Genomic DNA, 26,594 nt, shown 5'->3' on the forward strand with positions numbered 1-26,594 from the left:
TGAGAAGAGGCATTCCCCTGGGTGGTGGGAGTCCTTAATAATGGACATCTTCTTTCTGAGGCACCACTCCTTGAAGATGTCTTGGATACTACAGATGCTAACTCCCTTTCCACCAATGACCAACTTCCAGAGATTCAACGAGCGTTGGGAGCAGACCACGTCGACGAAGTTACTTGCAGGTCAGCGAAGTTTGTATAAAAGGAGAGCTTCATGGGCATTCAGACATTCCAGAGGTCTAATCAGTGGCGGGACCAGAGCACTACGAATTAAATAAAAGTACAGAAGGGACAAGTGGGGCAGCCATTGTTGGGAATAGGTCAGCGGCATTAGGCTTTGACTTGAAACTTCAACGAGAAGAGACTGAGCTCAAAGAAACAGGTTAGAAGATTTGGTCTTGGTTGCTCATTGTACAGTGCAGGCAGGATTCCAGATATGGCAGTGGAATGCTCCTCCTGTAGGTTGTGGGAATTCATGAAACCTGTTAGTCTGCCTGATGAATACACCTGAGGGAAGTGCAGCCAACTCCAGCTCATGAAAAATCACATTAAGGAGCTGGAATTGAAGTTAGATGAATTTAGGATCATCCGGGAGGCACAGCAATCGATAGATATGACTTTTGAACAGGTGGTTACACCCAGAGTGCAGATGGGTGAACACCGAGAGAGGTAAAGGGAGAAGGAAGTCAGTGTAAGGTCCCCCTGTGGCCATTCCCCTCAGCAACAGGTATACCCCTTTGGATACTTCTGAGGGGGATGACCTAACTGGGCAAGGAAGCAGCAGCCAGACCAATTGCACTGTGGTGGGTTCTGAGACTCAGAAGGGTAGAGTGAAATCAGATGGAACAATAGTCATAGGGGACTCGATAGTTAGGGGGAACAGTTAGGTGATTCTGCGGTAGCAAAAGAGACGCCAGGATAGCGTGTTGCCTCCCGGGTGCTAGGGTCCAGGATTTCTCTGAGCGTTTGCAGGATATTCCTGAAGGGGAGGGTGAGCAGCTGGAGGTCATGAGACATGTAACAAGATGACCCCCTTACTATTGAGTCCCCTATCACAACTGCCCTCCTCTTCCTTTCCCTATCCTTCTGAGCTACAGGGCCGGACTCTGTGCCGGAGGCATGGCCACTGTCGCTTCCCCTGGGTAAGCTGTCCCCCCCAACAGTACTCAAACAGGAGTACCTATTGTTAAGGGGCACAGCCAACAAGGTACTCTCTATTACCTGACTCTTCCCCTTACCCCTCCTAACCGTGACCCACTTGTCTGCCTCCCGTGGCCCCGGTGTGACCATCTGCCTGTAACTCCTCTCTATCAACTCCTCACTCTCCCTCACCAGACGAAGGTCATCGAGCTGCAGCTCCAGTTCCGTAACGCGGTCCCTTAGGAGCTGCATCTCGATGCACTTGGCGCAGATGTAGACGTCCGGGAGGCTTGGAGACTCCAGGGCCTCCCACATCCGACACCGAGAACAACAAACTGCCCTGATACTCATACTGCCCCTCTCCTCAAATAACAACAGAAAATGAATACCAAACCTTCCTCGCCTCGCCCGTTTCCACCTAAGCCCGTTGAGCCTTCACTTTGCTCCCGGCTCACTCTGCCGCCCGCAAACTCCGCTACCCGCTGTATGAGGCTCTGTTCCTTTTAAGTCTGCCGCGCTGCACTGCCCGACGTCACACGCCTGCGCAGTCCCGTAACAAGGTGGATGAATTGAAAGTGCAGATTGTTATTAATGATTATGATATAGTTGGGATCACAGAGACATGGCTCCAGGGTGACCAAGGATGGGAGCTCAACGTTCAGGGATATTCAATATTCAGGAGGGAGACATGAAAGAAAAAGAGGTGGGGTGGCGTTGCTGGTTAAAGATGAGATTAACGCAATAGAAAGGAAGGACATAAGCCGGGAAGATGTGGAATCGATATGGGTAGAGCTGCATAACACTAAGGGGCAGAAAACGCTGCTGGGAGTTGTGTACAGGCTACCTAACAGTAGTAGTGAGGTCGGAGATGGTATTAAACAGGAAATTAGAAATGTGTGCAATAAAGGAACAGCAGTTATAATGGGTGACTTCAATCTACATGTAGATTGGGTGAACCAAATTGGTAAAGGTGCTGAGGAAGAGGATTTCTTGGAATGTATGCGGAATGGTTTTTTGAACCAACATGTCGAGGAACCAACTAGAGAGCAGGCTATTCTAGACTGGGTTTTGAGCAATGAGGAAGGGTTAATTAGCAATCTTGTCGTGAGAGGCCCCTTGGGTAAGAGTGACCATACTATGGTGGAATTCTTCATTAAGATGGAGAGTGACATAGTTAATTCAGAAACAAAGGTTCTGAACTTAAAGAGGGGTAACTTTGAAGGTATGAGATGTGAATTAGCTAAGATAGACTGGCAAATGACACTTCAAGGATTGACGGCGGATATGCAATGGCAAGCATTTAAAGATCGCATGGATGAACTACAACAATTGTTCATCCCAGTTTGGCAAAAGAATAAATCAAGGAAGGTAGTGCACCCGTGGCTGACAAGAGAAATTAGAGATAGTATCAATTCCAAAGAAGCAGCATACAAATTAGCCAGAGAAAGTGGCTCACCTGAAGACTGGGAGAAATTCAGAGTTCAGCAGAGGAGGACAAAGGGCTTAATTAGGAAGGGGAAAAAAGATTATGAGAGAAAACTGGCAGGGAACATAAAAACTGACTGTAAAAGCTTTTATAGATATGTAAAAAGGAAAAGACTGGTAAAGACAAATGTAGGTGCCCTACAGACAGAAACAGGTGAATTGATTATGGGGAGCAAGGACATGGCAGACCAATTGAATAATTACTTTGGTTCTGTCTTCACTAAGGAGGACATAAATAATCTTCCAGAAATAGTAGGGGACAGAGGGTCCAGTGAGATGGAGGAACTGAGCAAAATACATGTTAGTAGGGAAGTGGTGTTAGGTAAATTGAAGGGATTAAAGGCAGATAAATCCCCAGGGCCAGATGGTCTGCATCCCAGAGTGCTTAAGGAAGTAGCCCAAGAAATAGTGGATGCATTAGTGATAATTTTTTAAAACTCGTTAGATTCTGGACTAGTTCCTGAGGATTGGAGGGTGGCTAATGTAACCCCACTTTTTGAAAAAGGAGGGAGAGAGAAACCGGGGAATTATAGACCGGTTAGCCCAACGTTGGTGGTGGGGAAACTGCTGGAGTCAGTTATCAAAGATGTGATAACAGCACATTTGGAAAGCGGTGAAATCATCGGACAAAGTCAGCATGGATTTGTGAAAGGAAAATCATGTCTGACGAATCTCACAGAATTTTTTGAGGATGTAACTAGTAGAGTGGATAGGGGAGAACCAGTGGATGTGGTATATTTGGATTTTCAAAAGGCTTTTGACAAGGTCCCACACAGGAGATTAGTGTGCAAACTTAAAGCACACAGTATTGGGGGTAAGGTATTGATGTGGATAGAGAATTGGCTAGCAGACAGGAAGCAAAGAGTGGGAATAAACGGGAACTTTTCAGAATGGCAGGCAGTGACTAGTGGGGTGCCGCAAGGCTCAGTGCTGGGACTCCAGTTGTTTACAATATATATTAATGACTTGGATGAGGGAATTAAATGCAGCATCTCCAAATTTGCGGATGACACGAAGCTGGGCGGCAGTGTTAGCTATGAGGAGGATGCTAAGAGGATGCAGGGTGAGTTGAATAGGTTGGGGAGTGGGCAAATTCATGGCAGATGCAATTTAATGTGGATAAATGTGAAGTTATCCACTTTGGTGGCAAAAATAGGAAAACAGATTATTAGCTGAATGGTGGTCGATTAGGAAAAGGGGAGGTGCAACGAGACCTGGGTGTCATTATACACCAGTCATTGAAAGTGGGCATGCAGGTACAGCAGGCGGTGAAAAAGGCAAATGGTATGCTGGCATTTATAGCGAGAGGATTCGAGTACAGGAGCAGGGAGGTACTACTGCAGTTGTATAAGGCCTTGGTGAGACCACACCTGGAGTATTGTGTGCAGTTTTGGTCCCCTAATCTGAGGAAAGACATCCTTGCCATAGGGGAAGTACAAAGAAGGTTCACCAGATTGATTCCTGGGATGGCAGGACTTTCATATGAAGAAAGACTGGATGAACTGGGCTTGTACTCATTGGAATTTAGAAGATTGAGGGGGGATCTGATTGAAATCTATAAAATCCTAAAGGGATTGGATAGGCTAGATGCAGGAAGATTGTTCCCGATGTTGGGGAAGTCCAGAACGAGGGGTCACAGTTTGAGGATAAGGGGGAAGCCTTTTAGGACTGAGATTAGGAAAAACTTCTTCACACAAAGAGTGGTGAATCTGTGGAATTCTCTGCCACAGGAAACAGTTGAGGCCAGTTCATTGGCTATGCTTAAGAGGGAGTTAGATATGGCCCTTGTGGCTACGGGGATCAGGGGGTACGGAGGGAAGACTGGTGCAGGTTCTGAGTTGGATGATCAGCCATGATCATAATAAATGGCGGTGCAGGCTCGAAGGGCCGAATAGCCTACTCCTGCACCTATTTTCTATGTTTCTATGTTTCTATGTTGGTACCAATGACATGGCAGGAGAGGGGTAGAGGTCCTGCAGAGTAAATATAGCGAGTTAGGAAGGAGACTGAAGAGCAGGATCTCCAAGGTGGAAATCCTCCAGAATACTCCCAGTGCCACGAAGTAGTCAAGGTCAGAACAGGAAGATAGTACAGATGAATGAGTGGCTGAGGAGATGGTGCAGGGGGCAGGGCTTCAAGTTCTTGGATCAATGGAACCTTTTCTGGGGAAGGGGTGACCCGTACAAGTGAGATGGGTTGCACCTGAACTGGAGGGGAACCAACATCCTGGGAGGGAGGTTTGCTAATGCTATTGGGGAGAGTTTAAACTAGATTTGCGGATTTGCGGGGGGGGGGGGGAACCGAAGTGAAGAGGCAGAGGATGGAGTGGTTGACACACAAGTGATGACAGCTTGTAGGGAGTTTCTGAGGAAGGATAGGCAGATGTTAGAACAAAGATGTATTCAGTCAGATGGTTTGAGATGTGTCTATTTTAATGCAAGGAGTATCATAAACAAGGTGGATGAACTTGGAGCATGGATCAATACGTGGAACTATGACGTTGTGGCCATTACAGAGACTTAGATGTCTCAGGAGCAGAAATGGCTGTTGAGTGTGCCAGGCTTTAGACATTTCAAAAAGGACAGGGAACGAGGCAAAAAAGTTGGGGGAGCGGCACTGCTAATCAGGGATAGTATCACGGCTGCAGAAAAGGAGAAAGTCACAGAGGGATTATCTACTGAGTCAGTGTGGAAGTCAGAAACAGAAAGGGGGCAATAACTCTATTGGGTGCTTTTTACAGACCCCCCCAGGAGTAAAAGAGACATCAAGGAGCAGATAGGGAGGCAGATTCTGGAATGGTGCAATAATAATAATAGGGTTGTGATGGATCATTTTAACTTTCCTAATATTGCCTGGCATCTCCTTAGAGCAAGGGGTTTAGATGGGGTGGAATTTGTTAGGTGTGTTCAAGAAGGTTTCCTGATGCAATAAGTAGATAAGCCAACTACAGGAGAGGCTGTACTTCATCTGATATTGGGAAATGAACCTAATCAGGTGTCATATCTCTTGGTGAGAGAGCATTTTGGAGGTAGTGATCACAATTCTTATCTTCTTTACCATGGCACTAGAGAGGGGTAGGAGCAGACAATTTGGGAAAACATTTAATTGGGGTAGGAGGAATATGATGCTATTACGCAGGAACTTGGGAACATAAATTGGGAGCAGATGTTCTTAGGGAAATGCACGGCAGAAATGTAGCAAATGTTCCGGAAACATTTGCATGGTGTTTTGCATAGGTATGTTCCATTGAGGCAGGGAAACTATGGTAGGGTTAAAGAAGAAGAAATGCTTAGGAAAGGTTCAAAAAACTAGGTGCTGTTAGAGCTCTAGAAAATTACAAGGGTGCCAGGTACAGTTTTGGTCACCTCACTACAGGAAGGATGTGGATACTATAGACAGAGTGCAGAGGAGATTTACAAGGACGTTGCCTGGATTGGAGAGCATACCTTGTGAGAAAAGGTTGAGTGAACTTGGCCTTTTCTCCTTGGAGCGATGGAGAATGAGAATTGACCTGATAAGAGCTGTATATGATGACGAGAGGTGTATATGATGATGACATAATTTAAGGTGCTTGGAAACAAGTACAAGGGGGTAAGTTTTTCACACAGATGGTGGTGGGTGTGTGGAATGCACTGCCAGTGACGGTGGTAGAGGAAGATACATTAGGGTCTTTTAAGAGACTCAAATGGGTACATGGAGCTTAGGAAAATAGAGGGCTATGCGGTAGGGAAATTCTAGGCAGTTTCTAGTTTATTGATTAGCACTTCAATAATGCAAAATACTTAGATGGGGTGGAATTGATAGATGTGCCCAGTAAGGATTCTTGACACAGTATATGGACAGGCCAACTAGAGTACCACTGGATGTGGTACTTGGCAATCAACCTGGTCAGGTGACAGATCTTTCAGTGGGTGGGACAGTGACCACAAACCCCTGATCTTTACCATAGCCTTGGACAGAGAAGAAGTAGGCAGTATGGTAAAGCATTTAATTGGGAGATGGTGAAATATGATGTTATTGGACGGGAACTTGGGAGCATAAATTGGGAATGGATCTATTCAGGGAAATGCACTATGGAAATATGGAGATTGTTTAGGGAGCACTTCCATGGGATTCCAGATCGATTTGCCCCATTAAGGCAGGGAAAGGATGATAGGGTGATGAAACCATGGTTGACAAGAGATGTGGCACATCTAGGCAAGAAGAAAAAAGCATACTTAAGATTTAGGAATCAAGGATCAAACAGGCTATTGACAGTTACTAGGTAGCCAGGAAGGACCTTAGGAGTGGACTTAGGTGAACAAGAAGGGGATGTGAGAAGGCCTTGGTGAGTAGAATTAAGGAAAACCTCAAAGCATTCAACACGTACGCAAAGAACAAGTGGATGACTGGAGTCAGGGTAGGATCAATCAGGGATAAAAGAGGAAACATGCCTGGACTTGGAGAAGGCAAGGAAGGTCCTTAATGAATACTTTGCTTCAGTAGTCACCAGTGAGAGAGATCTTGACAAACCTGAGGTCAGTATAGAACAGGTTGATATGCAGGACCATATCAATGTTAAGAAAGACAACGTGCTAGAACCTTGTAGAACTTACGATAGATAAGTCCCTGGGGCTGGACGTGTTATACCGCAAATTACTACTGGAAGTGAGGGAAAAGATTTCTGCACCTTTGACGACGATCTTTGCATCCTGACAAGCTACAGTAGTGCCATAGGATTGGAGCTTGGCAAATGTTATTCCTTTGTTCAAGAAAGATAACAAAAATAATTCTGGGAATCATTGATCAGTCTTATGTCTGTTGTGGGCAAACTATTGGAGAGGATTCTTAGAGACATTTGGAGAAGCATATTCTTTTTAGATGTAGAAGAAAGCTTTGTGAGGGGCAGGTCATGCCTCATGATCCTGATTGAATTCTTTGAGAAAGTGACAAAACATATTAATGACAACAGAGCAGTGAATGTGTTGTATGTGGATTTTAGTAAGGCATTACTTGAAATATTCTGAAGATGGAATCTAGTCTCCATCAAAAGTCTCCATTTTCTGACCATCAAGCCATCCTTCCCTCTGGTAAGAGTTCAAAACTGAAGAGGCATTTTAGACCTTGGTGTTGATCCTGAGCTGAGGTTACACTGGCACTACTAAAACTCTCCGTACCTGATGATGAAACTTAATCCATGGACTTGCTATCAATATCCCTGACCATTTAAATACAATCCTTCAAGAGTATGGAGTCAAAGAGCAATGCAAATCTGTCGGCCTCAATAAGTCCATGCCGTCCCAGCTAGCCCCAATTTCCTGTGTTTGACTTATATCCCTTTAAGCCTGGCTTCTCAACGTATCTATCCAAGTGCATCTTAAACGATATCATTGTACCTGCCACAACAGTTCTTCTGGTTGCTCATTCCATACACTCACCACTCTGTGCATGGAAAAAGTTACCCCTCAGATCCCTTTTAAATCTTTTCTCTCTCACCTTAAAAACAATGCGCCCTTGTTTTGGTTTGTCTTCCTTAGTTGTAGAGAAAAGACTCTTTACCATCCATCTTAACTATGCCTCTCATAATTTTAAATTCTCCCATAAGGACACCCCTCATTCTCCTATGTTCCAAGGAATAAAGACTTAGCCTGACCAACATTTGTATATAAATCAGGCCATCTTGTCCTAACAACATCCTTGTAAATCTTTCTTGCACTCTCTCCAGTTTAACCACATCTTTTCTATGTTAGGGTGACCAAAACTGCACACGATACTCCAAACCTTAGCAATTCTTATACAATATAATGTCCCAACTCCTATTCACTCAACACAGTTATTCAATTCTTTATTGAAATGTTTAAAAATGACAAAAATTCATTCTAAACAACACTTAAAACTTCTCACAAGCAATCGCCATTACAGTAAATGTTCAGTCAGTCAATAAGAGCACTTTACATACGCTCTGAGCCACTCACTGCCGATCATGCTCTCTGCCTCCCCCATGTGTGTAAACATTTTTGCTCCCTCACCAATTTATTCCTTTTCATCCAGTTAGAGTTACAAAATACACGTGGAATAAGATGTTAACTGTCCTGTGCTATCACCAGTGGGATCATCAGTTGATCTGCCACCTGTCTTCAGGAGTTTCGGCCCGCTTATGATCAAGACTCCCTCGAGGTGGTGGGCCAGCAGTGCTAAAGCACCACCTCCCACTGGTGAGCTTAAAAACTTGGCATCTGCCTCTATCCGAGTTGTTGGTCACTTCCAACCAACAGATAGACACCTGAAGAGCAGACTATGCAACTACTGAAGGGTTTGCAAAAGATGTATACACTGTCTGACTATCCGCCCCTCTGGACATACTTGGTTCACACCCACGCTGATCCTTTCTCTGCTGCCTCAGCTACAGCCCTGCTGGTTGACTTGATCTCTCTTCTAGTGAAGCCAAGGTCATGCAGCCACTTCTGGGGAGTGAACGCAATAAACCCACGGCAGCCTACTTTGAATGGATAGCATGAGACCTTCCACCCTCTGTCCCTGCACTCTGATCTTAATTCTGCAAACTTGGTTAACTTGTGCTTCATCGATGTTGTCTTCCCAGGGGACTGTGAGTTCACCAATAACCACTTCTCTACTGGTGTCAGACCATACGATTATATCTGGATGCAATGTTGTGAAAGCTATTTGCTCTGGGAAACTGCCTTTCCCGTCCAGGTCAGCCTTGACACACCAATCATTGGCTGAAGAAAGTATGCTTGATTGTGGGCCTGCACTGTACACCCTTGACTTGGAGCCTTCTTTCACAAATGATATGTGATGTTCTGTGCAGCATGGGGCATGAGATAAGTTGTGTTGCAGTACTCTCTGCTCAACCACTTCTGTCACAACTTTGAGAACATTGTTATGTCTCCAAGTGTTCATGCCGCTGGAAAGATTGACTCTGCATGCACTCAAGATATGTTGAAGTGTTCCCTTCTCGCCACAAGCAGCACACCTGTCTGTCTTATCTTCATACCAGGTGCTGAGGTTGGCAGGTGTTGGGAGCAGATCGTACGCTGCTCTGCATAGAAAAGAAATGCGGAGCGGTTCCATCTGCCACAGAATATTCCAAGATAGATGTCGTTGTTCAACACTTTCCCGCCGGGTCCAAGCCCCTTGTTTGGCCAGGCCAGCTGTTTTAGTTAACCTCTTCTCCTCTTCTACCTCTCATATTCCTTGTGTTACAAGCTCACGGTGCTCCTTACCTGTAGAAGATGACCACCACTTGTGGGTTGTCCATCCAAGTCCCTGGCGGCCTAGCTGGATAGCCCCAACCGTCTCCTTGTGGTTCAATCTAGACTCTGCCTCATCAACTGCTACACGGGCTGACCACTTCCTGCCTGATCTCACATCCGGCTGGGTGTTCTTGATGACGGGGTCTTTTGAGTCTCGAAGCATCAAGAATGATCTTACCTTGGCTACCTTGACCTCCTCAACAAGGGATAATATCTGAAGAACAACCTGCAACTTCCAGTGAGGGTAGTACATCGAAGATGTCTAGGAAAAGCATTAGCGTGGCTGTGAAACTGCAAGTGATATGGCATTCGAAAGCTGGTGAGCGTCAGGTTGATGTTAAAGGGTTCCTGCATTCTCATAGTGAAAGCCTTAATGACGAAGAGCTATGAGAATTGGCAGAGCAACGCATTCTGGGTGAATCTGACGACATGGATGAAGAGGAAACACCAGCAAGAAACCTCAGCACAAAATCCCTCAGCACTAGCATCACCACGATCACACAAATCATGGACCAGTCATCGATAATGACCCTGACTGGGAGCAAAGCAATAAGGCAAACAGAGGAGTTCTCAGCATGATTTCCTGCTTCCGAGAACTGCTTCATGAGAGGAAACTTAAGAAAAGGCACTCAGATCTCGACACCTACTTGAAGAAGAAGCCAAAGTTAGAGGAGGACCCCCAGCCTGCTGCCTCCTCTAAGGTGTAACCACCACCCGCTTCCCTCTGCTGCTGCTGCGATGTGTTGCTGCTCCACTGATGTTCAGGTTAGGCCTATTTGCATGTTTGTTACTCAATGAATTATTGTTTATATATAACATATCATACATCTCAAGTTTGATTTTTTTTTAAATCAGGCAACATGTCCATTTACGTAATGTTATAATGACCCTGCATAGCACTGATTTATATAGCACTCCACCTCCGAGGAACACATTCTCAGCGTTAATCAGGGTCTGAGTGTACTCAGCACCCTAACTGATGAAGAATTGCGTGCTCAGTGTCTTGTTTATCCATCAGTTATTTTTATGATCACGTCAAAGACAAAGTCAAATTGATTATCAAAGTACTTAATAATCAAAGTATGTCACTATATACCACCTTGAGATTTATTCACTGTAAACCTCATCGTACCATGCTCTAACCCACCTCGTAGGTGTCCAGCCCTCTGGATCGCCTGATTTACTGCTCGTAGACAGCTTAGAAGCTCTGTGTGATTGTTACAGCGAATCTTGTAACCATTTATCAAATCTCGATTTAAGTCATTTAGTTCCATGTATCCCTTCTTCATGTTCGTCCTAAATGGAGAAAAGAGAAAAAAATTATGAAAATAACATGTTTCAGAATTGAAAAGGATCAGCATGATTTGAAAGGCATTCTCCTTTGGTTATTTCTAAGAAAGCTCACTCTTTCCCTTCTTCTTTCTATCCTCAATAATTTTTCCTCTTGCTTTATATTCTGATTCCATGTCCTCATTTTTTAAAATGTTGAATACACTGAATTCAATTTCCCTCTGCGACCCTTAGATTGTATGATCTGCATATTACCCATGTCCGGGATTAATAATTTAGTAAAGGGCATCTCATTACACTTCTGGAGCATGGACATTAAGCGGTGTGGCTGCCTTTACTACCCTTTTTAAACTCTTGCTACTGTTTGGTGAAAATATACTGTAAGTGGTATTAAGTAGGGTGTACCACATTCCAGAATTTGGACAAAACAGCAAGCACTCTAGAATAAAGCGAAACAAAAGGCTGGCATATTTCTGTGACACCGGGGTATAACTGATCAGCAGTTAAGGTAGATATTTATGTCATAAACAAATTGAAGAAATATGATATGCCCCATATCAAATCGTTGTTTCTTTTCATCCCTATGTAAAAACAAATTTCAAACAATATGAATGCAGGGAAATGAGTACAGTGGAAAACATTATTTGTTTTAGGAATTTAATTAGGTAATCTGTTTAAAGAAAAAAACAATTGCAGATTCAATTTAATTCTCCCAAATGTAAAGAAATATTTAGTGTGCATAAAGTACTGACAGAATCATGTAATGAAGCATGTCGCAAAAGAGTCCTGAGCAGCAACAGATTTGCCACTTTATTGTTAAGTAAAGGTTTGAACAATGAATTAAGGATGATGATACAAACCCAGAACATAGACAAATCAGTTTACCAAGGTTGAAACTTCGAAATATATACAGCACATATACAGTCTATTTTTCTCTCATATTATTTGAAGAAATTAAGGAGAATGAAATGATTGAAAATGATTCATCGTGTAAAGGGTAAAAGATTAAGAAACTCAAATGCTGAAATTTAGATTTCCATTTATATAGTGCCTTTAACAGAGGATTGTTCCACAATTCAATGGCTCAAATGCTTTTTGACTTTCATACTTGATCAAAAACAACTCTTATTTTAAGTGTTTCCTGTTCCTGCAGGAATGGCTAGGATAAAGGGAATATCTCTTACTCAGTGAGGCAGGGTTACGCAGATGATCCCAATGTTTACAGCACATGTCCTTTGGCCTATGATTCTGTACCATCTCTAAGATCAATCAAACCATTCCCTCTTACATAGCCCTCCATTTTTTTGTATCATCCCTGTGCCTATTTAAGACCTTTGACAGGATATTCCATACATGTACTATCCTCTGCACAAAAAAAACTTAACTCTAACATCCTCTCGCCACCATACCTTCCATCAATTAACTTAAAATTATACTCCCTTGCAATGGCTATTTTCAGCCTGGGATAAGTCTCTAGCATCCAATCAATCTATACCTCTTACCATCACCTGTCATCCTTCTTTGCTCCAAAGTTCACTCAACCTATCCTCATAAAACATGCTCTCCATTCCAGGCAGCATATAGGTAAATCTCCTCTGCACCTCCCTAAAGCTCCCACATCCTTCCTACAATGATGAAACCAGAACTGAACACAATATGCCAAAAAGTCTTACAAGGGCTTATATAGCTCCATCATTACCTTAGGCTCTTGAACTCAATCCCACGACTAATGCATGCCAATACACCTAATGCCTTCTTAACAATCCTATTAACCTGCAATCAACTTTGAGGGATCTATGGACGTGCATCCCAAAAATCCTTTCTTCCTCCACATTCAGAATTCTGCATTAAGTCTGAATTCAAATTCAACCTATCAAAGTGAATCATTTACACTTTGCTGGGTTGTACTCCATCTGCTGCTTCTCAGCATAGTTCTGCATCTTATCAATGTCCCATTATAAACTACACTATCCATGAAACCACCAACTTTCATGTCACCTACAAAGTTATTAACCCACCATTCCACTTCTTCATCCAAGCCATTTATAAAAATCACAAAGTGAAGAGGTCCCAAAACAGATTCCTGTGGAATACCATTGGTTACCATCCTTCAGGTAGAGTACACTCCATCTACAACCACCTTCTGCCTTCGATGGACAAGACAATACTGTAACCACGCAGTCAAGTTTCACTAGATCCCATGCCTCCTGCCTTTCAGAATGAATCTACTATGGGGAACTTGATCAAATGCCTTATCAAAATCCATAAACACCACATCCACTGCTTTAATTTCAGTATGCTTTGTCACATCCTCATACAGCTTGATCAGGCTCGTGAGGCATGACCTGACCCTCAAAAAGCCATGCTGACTATCCCTAATTTGACTAAACTTCTCAAAATGCTCTTCAATAATTTGTCCACAACTGAAGTAAGACTCACTGATCTACAATCCCTAGGGTTATCTGTGCTTCCGTTCATGAACAAAGGAATAACACCTGCCCCCCCACCCCCACAATCATCTGCTACTGCTCCTAGGACCAGTAAGGATCATCACTAAAGCAGCAGCAATCACTCCCCTTGCTTGCCATAGTAACCTGGGATGTATCATATCTGGCCCCGGGGACCTACCAATCCTAAAGTTTTTCAAAAAATTCAACACATCCTCTTTCTTAACATTGACAAGTTCCAACATATCAGTCTGTTTTACACTCTCCTCACAATCATCAAGGTCCCTCTCACTGATGAATTCTGAAGCAAAGTATTCATTAGCAACCTGCCCTACTCCTCTACCTCTCTTCTATCCCTGATTGGTCCTACCCTCACTCTAGTCAAACTCCTGATCTTCACATAGGTGTAGGACGCTTTGGTGTTTTCTGTAATCCTATTCAAACTCTTCTAGCTCACCTGTCCATTTTTAAGCTCCTTCCTGGCTACCTTGCAACTCTCAAAACCCCTAACTGATCCTTGCTTCCTACAGTATGTTTCCTTCTTTTTCTTGACCAGGTGTTCCACACCTCTGTCAACCAGGCAACCGTGTATGGCACTTGTTCCACTTGCAATGATAAGTAACAGGAGGGAGACCAACCTGATGATATGAACATCGATTTCTCAAGCTTCCGATAACTGCCTCTTCACTATTCCCCATTCGCATTTCCCCTTCTCACCTCACCTCCTTACCTACCCATCACCTCCCTCTGCTGCTCCTCCCCCTACCCTTTCTTCCACAGTCTTCTAGCCTCTCCTATCAGATTCCCCCTTCTTCAGCCCTTTATCTCTTTCACCAATCATCTTCTCAGCTTCTTACCTCCCCCTCCCCCTCTCCTGCTTTCACCTCTCACCGGCATGTGACATGAAGTTTGTTAACTTCAGCAGCAGCAGTTCAATGCAATACATAATATAGAAGAGAAAAATAAATAAATATAATAATAATAATTTTAAAAATCAATTACAGTACACATATATTGAATAGATTAAAAATGTGCAAAAAACAGAAATACTGTATATTTAAAAAGTGAGGTAGTGTCCAAGGGTTCAATGTCCACTTAGGAATCAGATAGCAGAGGGGAAGAAGCTGTTCCTGAATCACTGAGTGTGTGCCTTCAGGCTTCTGTACCACCTACCTGATGGTAACAGTGAGAAAAAGGCATGCCCTGAGTGCTGGAGGTCCTTAATAATGGACGCTGCTCTGAGACACCGCTCCCTGAAGATGTCCTGGGTACTTTGTAAGCTAGTACCCAAGAAGGTGCTGACTAGATTTATATCCCTCTGCAGCTCTTTTCGGTCCTGTGCAGTAGCAGCCCCCCCCCCACCAGACAGTGATGCAGCCTGTCAGAATGCTCTCCACAGTACATCTATATAACTTTTTGAGTGTATTTGTTGACATGCCAAATCTCTTCAAACTCCTAATGAAGTATAGCCACCATCTTGCCTTCTTTATAACTGCATCGATATGTTGGGACCAGGTTAGATCCTCAGAGATCTTGACACCCAGGAACTTGAAGCTGCTCCCCTCTCCACTTCTGATCCCTCTATGAGGACTGCTATGTGTTCCTTCATCTTACCTTTCCTGAAGTCCACAATCAGCTCTTCGTCTTACTGATGTTGAGTGCCAGGTTGTTGCTGTGGCACCACTCCACTAGTTGGCATATCTCACTCCAGTGTACGGCCTCTCGTCGCTACCTGAGATTCTACCAACAGTGGTTGCATCATCAGCAAATTTATAGATGGTATTTGAGCTATGCTTAGCCACACAGACATGTGTATATACAGAGTAGAGCAGTGGGCTAAGCACACACCCCTGAGGTGCGTTAGTGTTGATCGTCAATGAGGAGGATCTCTTATCATCAACCTGAACAGACTGTGGTCTTCCAGTTAGGAAGCTGAGGATCTAATTGCAGAGGGAGGTACAGAGGCCCAGGTTCTGCAACTTCTTAATCAGGATTATGGGAATTATGGTATTAAATGCTGAGCTACAGTTGATGAATAGCATCCTGACATAGGTGTTTGTGCTGTCCAGAGATTGCGTCTGCCGTTGACCTATTGTGACGATAGGCAAATTGCAATGGATCCAGGTCCTTGCTGAGGCAGGAGTCCAGTCTAGTCTCTCAAAGCATTTCATCACTGTAGATGTGAGTGCTAGCGGGTGATAAGTCATTAAGGCATTATTCTTCTTAGGCACTGGTATAATTGTTGCCTTTTTGAAGCAAGTGGGAAATTCTGCCCATAGCAGTGAGAGGTTGAAAATGTCCTTTAATACTCCCACTAGTTGGTTGGCACAAGTTTTCAGAGCCTTATCAGGTACTCCATCAGGATCTTCTGCCTTGCGAGGGTTCTCTCTCTTTAAAGACAGTCTAACATCGGCCTCTGAGACAGAGATCACAGGGTCATCAGGTGCAGCAGGGATCTTCACAGCTGTAGTTATATTCTCCCTTTCAAAGTGGGCATAAGAGGCATTGAGTTCATCTGATAGTGAAGCATCGCTGCCATTCATGCTGTTGGGTTTCGCTTTGTAGGAAGTAATGTCTTGCAAACCCTGCCAGAGTTGCTGTGCATCCAATGTTGCCTCCAACCTCGTTCGAAATTGTCTCTTTGCCCTTGAAATAGCCCTCTGCATATTATACCCGGTTTTCTGGTACAGGCCTGGGTCGCCAGACTTGAATGCCACAGATCTAGCCTTCAGCAGACGACATACGTACTGGTACGTCCACGGCTTTTGGTTTGAGAATGTACAGTAAGTCTTTGTAGGCAATGAAGTCGGTAACAACTGCAGCATACTCATCCAGGTTTGAAGATGATTCCCAGAATACAGTCCAGTCTACTGATTCAAAGCAGTCCTGTAGGTGCTCCTTGCTTCCCTTATCCATACCTTCTTGGTCCTCACTACTGGTGCTGCAGTCTTCAGTCTCTGCCTATACTCAGGGAGTAGAAGTACAGCCAGGTGATCAGACTTCCCAAAGCGAGGGCGTGGAATAGCACGGTAAGCATTCTTGATGGTGGTATAGCAATGGTCCAGTGTGTTGTTTCCTCTGGTATTGCAAGTGATCTATTGATGGTAACTGCTTAGTGATTTTTTTCAGACTGGCCTGGCTAAAATCTCCCAAAACGACGGTGAAGGCATTAGGATGTGCTGTTTTGTGCATGTTAGTCCCATTGCTCAGATCATCTAAAGCCTGATTGACATTGGCCTGAGGTGGAATGTATATTGCTACCAGATTTCCAGCATATGCAGATTTGCTCATCTTTGTGTTACATTCATTGTGTTTCCTTCTATAGATGTTGCCTGACCCACTGATCATTTTCACTAATTTCTGTCTTGATTTCAGATTTTCAGCATCTAAAATGTTCTTCAGCTGCTTCTTCACAGGGATGACTTAATGATTGAATAATGCTCAGCTCCTTTTACCTCCTCGAAAAAAAAGTAACTTAGGGCTGCATGTAGGGTAGCATTAGCAGAGAAGTAAACTCCAGAGATTCTGCAGACACAAAATGCTAGAGGAATTCTACAGGTCTGGCAGCATCCATGAAGGTTTATATACATTTTGGGCCAAGACTCTTCATCAGGACAGAGAAGAATTTAGCAGAGGAGTTTCATGTCACAAAACTGCATTACCACCTTGCCTTTACATGAAATGGCATGGCCTTGTATTTCTCATAGTGACAATCTGGATCACCAACACTGAGCAGAAACTTGATTGGATCAGCTTCAGAAATCCTGTGGACAGAGAGCAGATCCAATGCTGAGTGTCAGAAAGCCCTAACCAGGAGTGTAGTGAAATATTCTGTTCAGCCAGAGGCAGCGGGTGATAACAGAAGGATTACTTGACTGACATTCCATTTACCACCTGAAACATTGCTCCATCATAATGTATAATTCACAGGATGCTCTGAACAACTTGCCAAGGTTTCTTCCACGTTGGGTACATGGGATCATGTACCCCATAACGGGTTAAAGAACCAGCAGAAATGGAAAACATCTGGAGTCCGGTATTGCTGTTAACTAAAGCTAGTTTATTAGTAACTACGTGAATAAAGTAATATAAAATCAGATAAGTCAAACAGGTTAGCAGAGATTATGCACATATATAGGTGTGGAAATATAAAACCCAAGCTTCTTCAAGCTTAGGTGGTAAGGGATAACAGTCTTAGGGTGGAATGTAAGATAGTTCAGTTCAGATGCACGGGTTAATTAATGCCAAATGTTTGTAATCCAAAGGCAAATGTTGTGAGAAGGCAATTACGTCGATATTCCAGATTCCACAACAGCAGTACAAAATAACATTAGTAATAGGTTTTACCTCCGAAGTTGTTCCACTCCACACACAAAATATCACCGAGTCCTTTCAACACAAGTGGTTACCACACCTGAATTCAGCTACGGGTTATCCCAAGGTGGTGGCCACAGGATATTCAAACAGAATCCATGTATGGATTATCACCAACAGTAGTTTATCACTGAGGTACCGTCTTCAAGTGGGAAAACTATCAAGCCAGGCAAGGATTATCACACACAGGTAGTTTCCACACAAGGTTACCCCAAACACACAACTGTGATAGCCACTTATCCAGTTCCACAATATAAGAAATAACTCCAACAGTGATTTGCCACAGGGGTGCTTTTCTTCAGTGAACTACCACACCCAGACAAGGGTAAATACACACGTGGTATTCTCAAAGGTTTTCCCCTCACCAGAGACCCACTCCTGTGGATTAACTAAGTGACAGTCACACCTTCGTATTCAAATAGAACTCAAACTCACCGTTATGGGCTACTTAGGAAATAGTCCAAACAGTGACCTCTTTGTCACTAGGTTTCCTCTGTTTCAAACTTTCCTCTCCCCTCTGCAAACTTCTTCTATTTGCAGTACTTGTGAGAGTCATTTATCAATACTCTGGATCGATCTCAACTCACCCCTTTCCGGGTTACTGAAAGTTTAAACCAGCATCTCACTCACATTGATCTTTCATTGATCGAATCCATCTTGACTCTGAGCATGTGTTTCTCTGTGTCTGTAACTGTCCTTGTAGAAAATAAATATGTTGCAGAGAAACCATAATATTGATTGTCCATCAAATAACTCCACCTCTCTCTCTCTCTCTGGAGCAGCTCAAACAGTAGCCAAAAGTCAGTCTCATTCCCCCAACGTTTTAAAGTGACAGTCCACAGAAAATATGAACCCTAGGGGTACATAGCACTTCAAATTGCCCTCCAACTCATACAGCATACTGTTTCAGAAGCTGTTACAGTCTCTCTAACCACAGGGACTGTAACAGCTTAGGATAACAGCTGAATAGAACTACTTGGGAAAACTTGGCCTCACTTCCAGCCAGGCTCCTCACATTCCAGCTGCTAGAGGTGCAGGGATATTGTTTCCAGCAATTTACCAAGGACAGGTGGCCAAGGCATAAGCAGGTGAATGTGGTAAGCTACCGGTGATCATCTCGGGTGCAAAAGCAGACAATAGTGGCAAAGTTTGGGAATGCCTGCACCAGCAGTGCAGCCTTTGATTGGCCGTGAAGAAGCATATTTGAAGTTCAACATGCCCAGTCAGAGATGAGCCTTATCCTCCAAAAATTCTGACGGCACTGACCACCAACAGCAGGCATGTAAAGGTTCAACACTGTAGAAAATTCCCCAAAAGTGACAAAAAGGGACAAGTGATCCAGCATTAGCTTCCCACTTGAGCCAAGCTCCCGAATGCCCTGATTACAACCCACTGGCTCTGTTGGGTTGGCTACATTGCTCACAAGCATGATACCAGACTTTCTGTTCTATGCTGTCACAGGAAGACATTACGCAACAAACAAGAATTCCACATATTCACCACGCTGTAGCTAAAGAAACTCCTCCACATCTCCATTCTTAAAGGACACCCCTCTATTCTGAGGCTGTGTCCTTTGGTCTTAGACTCTCCCACCATAGGAAACATCCTCTCCATATCCACACTATCAAGGTCTTTCACCATTTGATAGGTTTCAATGACGTCACCCCTCATTCTTCTGAATTCTAGTGAATACAGGCCCAGAGCCATCAAACGCTCTTCATATGAAAAGCCATTCAATCCTGCAATCATTGGAATCCAAATAATATGAAAAGCTCTAAGCTCAGATGCTGGAAATTAAAATGGAAAATGGAAAATTCAACAAGTCAGGCAGAATGTATAAGGGTGGGGGTGAAAGACAGTTAACATTTTTGGCTGATAATCTTTCAATTGATGAGCTATTATGCAGGACCGCAGCATCCAGTACTTACATGTCACCCATTAAACGTGCATCTTCTGCCCGAATCAACAAGCTACGGACCAGGTTAGAGTGATCGGCCATCTCAGCAGTGAGTTTTTGATGCACGGAATGATAACCATCCACCTGTTCGAAATGAAGCAGTTCAAATCAGCATATCTGTGCAAACAAATACTCAATAGGTTTACTACTGCAATGAGATACAATTTGATTAGAAGCAATGCATCTCTACTACAAGAAGTACATTGAATTAAAATTAGAACCATCAAACACTGATTTCCCCTTTCTCAATTGGCATTTAACGTCTATCTGGTTGACCAGTATTACATGCACATGTAATGAGTTTTAGTGTTGTGTATCATATTGCAGAAAAAATAATCTTCATCATCTGTCTAAAGTGAAAATAAAATCAAAAAATGCAAGTGCGAATTAATGTAAAGCATGACAGTCAGCACGGGAGAAACAGAGTCATCAGCAAGCAAAGTGCAAACAGCGTTCCTGCAGCATTTCAGTGCATGATCACAGCTCTGGGATGGAGTTAGTGTGTTTGGGATTGAGGGAGGAAGAGGTGTTAGAAGATGAAAACAGTGGATAAATGTAATAGGAAAACATTAAAACAAAGTAAATGTTAGTAAATTTCAGGTATGCCAAAAAATGAAACAAAATGCTGGTAATGCTCAGCAGGTTAGGCAGCAACTGTGGAGCAAGAAATAGTTATCATTTCCCGTTGGAATGATCCTGGGTAATCTTTAAATTCTTACTTGCCATGTGGGACCACTTGTACCCTTTAAGAGTATATATATTTGTCAAAAACTATGCATTTCTTCATTAAAATAATGTAATTAGATTGTACATTTTTATTTCGGTTTGTGCCATTTCTGTATGAATACAACCATTCCGCTGAAGAACCTTCAATTTTATCTGTTTTTCTTACCCTGGCTCTAACTAGAGGCATGTTACCATTTTTTAAAAATTCTCTGCCTTGTTGATGTTCTTCTGATTATTATTATTTATTTCACTATCCTATATCTTATCCTTTCTCATTAACTTTCTTAAATTCCCTTCAGCTGAACACACCCCTTTGGATGTTTAGTTTATGGCTTAATTTACAGCCGAAGCTATTAGATTTGCAAGAAACAGCTTGTTTAAGGAAAGCCATCCCAATGGAGCAGGACCCTTTTCCTACAGTACTGGTGGCTGTGCCATGTGAGCTGATATTGTTCTGTCCCACAGCAGTCTCTAACTCCCTGCCTATCTAGCATATATATTACTTTCCATTGATGCTGCCTGACTTGCTGAGTTTCTCAGGCATTTTGAGAGCATTTCAACCTCTCTTCCTGTAGGGTACAGTCTTTCATTAATTCTACTGTGTTATGCCTGCAAGAAAATGAATTTGATGATTATATATGGTAACATAAACAGTATGTACTGTGCTAATAAATTTACTTTGAACTGTGAACAAAAGACAACAGAATAACGAATGCTGGAGAGTGAAAAAAAGATCTGCTGATGCTGGAAGTCTGAAAAACAGAAATCAGTAGGTCAGGCAGCATCTATGAAAAGAGTATGAGTCAGCATTTCAAATCAACATTTCATTAATAGAAGTGAAAAAACAAGTATAGTATGTGTTTAAATTGCAGAGGAGGAGGAGAGGTGGAGAGTACTGTAGGAGCATCTGAAACAAGTTGAGGATCAAGAAAGAATGACAATAAAGGTGGCAGTGGTGCCACTGGGAATGGATGGTGAAGGCTTATTAATCTCAGTGACATTTCACTCAATGGCTACTTTATTAGATACACCTGTATACCTGCTCATTTATGGAAATATCCATAACCAATCATGTGGCAGGAACTCAATGCATAAAAGCATACAGATATGGACAACAGATTCAGTTGTTGTTCAGACCAAGCATCAGAAAGGGAAAGAAATGTTATGGAAGTGACTTTGAAGTGGAATGATTGTTGGTGCAGACAGTGTAGTGTGAGTATCTCAGAAACTGCTGATCTCCTAGGGTTTTTGCACACAGCAGTCGCTAGAGTTTACAGAGTGGGGGAAAAATACACCTGGTGAGCACAAACGCCTTAATGAAAGGTCAGTGGAGAATGGTTCAAGCTGACAGGCATCTCTGAACACACAACACATTGAACCTCAATGGGCTACAGCAGCAGAAGACCACATGGGGTTGAAGAGTATACCTAATATAGTAGTCACTGAGTGTAGAAACTAATGACAATAGCATTGCACTGACTTTGTCTTTAACACATTTTCTTGCTGCAGTGCAGCACCTCACTTCCAACAAATGTCCAAGGGCGTGTAGTCAATCTTCAGAAATCATAGGAATCTACTGAACCTTTGATGATACCTTTCAAAGCCATAATGATTCCAAACCAAGGTCACTCTAATCTCTGTGGCTGAGCTACAATATACATTTGCACACACTAGCAGGCTAAGCTCCAACTCATTCATTGATGCACAAGAAAATGGGTCTTAATAGTCAATTCTCCTTTCCCAACCTGTCACTATTATAGAATATCAACAACCCCAAACAATAGTGATTTTCAGCATGGAGGAGAGCTTGAGCAGGTACCTCAAAAAATGAGATACAACCTAATCAAAATAAAGTATGTACGACTCTAGGGTGGAGTGAGAGGCTAGTTGCTGAAAGACTGATTACTTGGTAGCCTGACCAATCACAGACATCCCACCCTGCAAAAACTCATTTCAGGGAGGTAGCAGCCCCACCCCCCGCAACCCCATACCACCCCCCCCACCCCCAGTTGACCTCCAAGGGTGTATGTAATACTTTTTTTAGTGATTTTGTCTAATCTGAAAACCAAGTTGGGTATATGCAGAAAATGTGACATTGCAATATGTACATACATTATATTATTATGTTTATTCTATTACAACTTTAAGCAAGTCTACAGCGAGTTTGGCGTTATCACGTAGGACATCAATAGAGTAGCTCCTTAGCAGCCAGCCAGCTAGTTTAAACAACGTTAGCTACGCTAATGAAAGAATGACATCTGTTAAACTCACCTCAACATGTCTTTTACATTTTAACCCACCACGGGCAATAGAAAAGTCACTGTTGCAAACAGTGCAGAGAGCAACACTGTCATTATTTTTGAGGTCGACTGTAAAGCCCACCCACAAAGAAAACTGATAGGTCTCTCTTCGTGCTAAGCAGACTTATCAGGATGCTCGCTCTCACTCTCCCTCTCCCAAAAATCGATTTGCGGGATATTGTATATAACTTCCGGGCATCAGAGAGCCACTATCAATATGCGGGAGACTCCCAGAACTTCCGGCAGAGGTGAGATGTCTGCGATCATAATAAAGTATATATGACTCTGGCATGGAATGAGAGGGGATTTGCTGAAAGACCTGGTAACCTGACCTGAGGAATATTTCCAGCATTTTCTGCTTTTATCTTTAAGATGGAAAATACCTTTATAAAGCTATAGAGTTGATACCCGATATATGCATTTCCTCTGTAGATAAGCAAACACACTATGACTGTGATTTCTAGAGACCTCCTGCTCAGATTACTACTACTAACAGCAGGAGAAAGAAACACCTGTTTTATTAATTCTAACATATTTTTAATATAAGCAGCCTCTTTGGTTCCCTCCTGGAATCTCATACGTTGAATAGAAATGAAATAAACTTTCATGGACATGTTAATGAACTGACTCATGTTCAAACACTGATAATTGGCATTCATAATTGTGAGACTTGCTAGATGAGTAACACATACCTGGACAAGCACTTGGCGCAGTTCTTCAAAGTAGGCAGGGAAGTCTGCTTCTACTTGGAGGTCTTCAATAGCTAGAAATGACGTCAAGGACTGGATTATTTCACCAGCAAGGTCAATGTCTTCTGTTCTAATGGCAACCTGTAGGAAAAATTAACTACAGAAGTAATCAAAAACATGACAGCAGGGAAATCCTTTTATAGCAGGCTTTAATTTATAACACTAAGGAAATTTAGCTGGATGCATAGAATTCTAGTGAAATAATTCCTTGCTGAGTATATTTGAGATTAATTCAATTGTGTTCTGCTTTGAGGTGTTGCCTGAGGAAGTGTTAGTTGAGCAGGTGTTTAGAATAATGAAATGTAATCTGATCACAATACATCCGACTCTGAGGTGAATTGACTGGGTAGATGCTGAAAGACTGCTTGCCTCCAGGTTCTAGATTCTGGAGGCAGAAGAACCTCTCAGGGTAAAGAAGACTATCATGAAGTGAAATCTATTCAGAGATGTGAATCCCTCAAGGTCTTTGGGTACCTATTTACATGCTTCATGTACTCAAGCCTGATTCCTTCTCTCTAAAGAAATCAAGAGATATGGGGAATAGAAACAAAGTGGAAGTAGTACTGGATTAATTATTAAATGACAGCAGGATTAAGAATTTAGATAACAAAGCTCACACCTATTTCTGATGCTATTGTGAAAAGTTATTTGACAAAATCCTATAGTCAATGTAAACACCACCTTGCCCTCTATCAGAAGACCTTCATTTTCTAGTGCAGCTTCAGATGCAAAGTCAGGTTCCATGAATGCAAAAGAAAGCAAGAACTATTTTAGAAACATAGAAAACCTACAGCACAATACAGGCCCTTCAGCCCACAATGCTGTGCCGAACATGTCCTCACCTTAGAAATTACCTAGTGCTACCCACACCCCTCTATTTTTCTGAGCTCCATGTACCTGTCCAGGAATCTCTTGAAAGGCCCTATTGTTTCCACCTCCACCATTGTGCCGGCAGCCCATTCCATGCACTCACCCCTCTCTGCATAAAAAACTTACCCCTGACATCTCCTCTGTACCTGCTTCCAAGCACCTTAAAACTGTACCCACTTGTGCTAGCCATTTCAGCCCTGGGAAAAAGCCTCTGACTATCCACACGATCAATGCCTCTATCAGGTCACCTCTCATCTTCTATTGCTCCAAGGAAGAAAGGCCGAGTTCACTCAACCTATCCTCATAAGGCATGCTCCCCAATCCAGGCAACATCCTTGTAAATCTCTGCACCCTTTCTATGGTTTCCACATCCTTCCTATAGTGAGGGGACTAGAACTGAGCACAGTAATCCAAGTGGGTCTGACCAGGGTCCTATAGAGCTGCAACATTACCTCTTGGCTCCTCAACTCAATCCCACTATTGATGAAGGCCAACATACCATATGCTTTCTTAACCACAGAGGCAACCTGCGCAGCAGCCTTGAGTGTCCTATGGACTCAGACCCCAAGATCCCTCTGATACTCCACACTGACAATTAATACTATATTTTGTCATCACATTTCACCTACCAAAATGAACCATCTCACACTTACCTGGGTTGAACTCCATCTGCCACTTCTCAGCCCAGTTTTGCATCCTATCAATGTCCCACTGTAACCTCTGACAGCCCTCCACACTATCCACAACACTTCCAACCTTTATGTCACCAGTAAATTTACTAACCCATCCCTCCACTGCTTCATCCAGGTCATTTATAAAAATCATGAAGAGTAGGGGTCCCAGAACAGATCCCTGAGGCACACCTCCATGCAGAGTATGACCCCTCTACAACTACTCTTTGCCTTCTGTGGGCAAGCCAGTTCTGGATCCACAAAGCAATGTCCCCTTGGATCCCATGCTTCCTTACTTTCTCAATAAGACTTGCATGAGGTACCTTGCCAAATGCCTAGCTGAAATCCATATACACTACATCTACTGCTCTACCTTCATCAATGTATTTAGTAACATCCTCAAAAAATTCAATCAGGCTCGTAAGGCACGACCTGCTTTTAACAAAGCCATGCTGACTATTACTAGTCATATTATATCTCTCCAAATGTTCATAAGTCCTGCCTTTCATGATCTTCTCCATCAACTTACCAACCACTGAAGTAAGAATTGAAATGAAACTGACTGTTATATAATAAGCGAGGAATTAATAGATCTTTTTCAGAGCAGAGGGGGTTAACTAGTGCAGCACCCCAGCTATTGTGGCCTTATTTATTTCATCATCATCATCGTCATGTGCTGTGTCAAATGACATGGGCAATCATGGTCTTTCTGTGACCATGATTGTTCTTAGCGAATTTTTCTACAGAAGTGGTTTGGCATTGCCTTCTTCTGGGCAGTGCTTTTACACCCCAACCATCTTCAACACACTTCAGAGATTGTCTGCCTGGCATCAATGGTCACTTAATCAGGACTTGTGAAATGCAACAGCTGCTCATACTATCTGCTCCCATGGTTTCACATGACCCTAATCAGGAAGTGGGGGCTAAGCAGGAGCTACACCTTGCTCAAGGGTGACCTGCAGAGGGGAGGAGCGCCTTACACCTCCTTTTGGAGAGACATATCTCCACCCCATCACGCAAATCTATTTAATACCTACATTAATGACCTAGAGGAGGGAATAAATTACAAACGTTCCCAATTTGCTGGTGAAAGGAAAAAAGGTAGAAAGAATAGACACTAATTCTGCAATGGAATACAGGCAGACTGAGAGACTGGATGAAAGTCTGACTGAGAGATGAATATGGTGAAGTGCAAGTCATCACTTCAGAAAGACAAATTAAAAGATTGATTATTATCTAAATGGACAGTCTGAAAATGAGTGAAGTACAGAGGGATCGATGTGTTCTAGTGCATGAATCACAAAGAAAGGTCAAATAGTAAAAAAGGCAAAAAAAA

The 26,594-nt window shown here is 42.9% G+C and overlaps 1 protein-coding gene across 1 annotated transcript in view; it reads right to left on the reverse strand.

Moving 5' to 3' along the window:
- bbs2 (Bardet-Biedl syndrome 2) overlaps nucleotides 1-26,594 on the reverse strand; it is a 126,787-nt gene that overhangs the window by 5,781 nt on the left and 94,412 nt on the right. The window contains exons 15-17 of the mRNA XM_063066684.1: nucleotides 23,661-23,798; nucleotides 19,914-20,026; nucleotides 11,022-11,170 (exon numbers count right to left, since the gene is read on the reverse strand). Coding sequence (XP_062922754.1) covers nucleotides 11,022-11,170; nucleotides 19,914-20,026; nucleotides 23,661-23,798 — 400 coding nt within the window. The remainder of the gene's footprint in view (nucleotides 1-11,021; nucleotides 11,171-19,913; nucleotides 20,027-23,660; nucleotides 23,799-26,594) is intronic.

The sequence above is a fragment of the Mobula hypostoma genome, chromosome 14 (assembly GCF_963921235.1).
Source record: "Mobula hypostoma chromosome 14, sMobHyp1.1, whole genome shotgun sequence".
Classification (NCBI taxonomy): Eukaryota; Metazoa; Chordata; class Chondrichthyes; order Myliobatiformes; family Myliobatidae; genus Mobula; species Mobula hypostoma.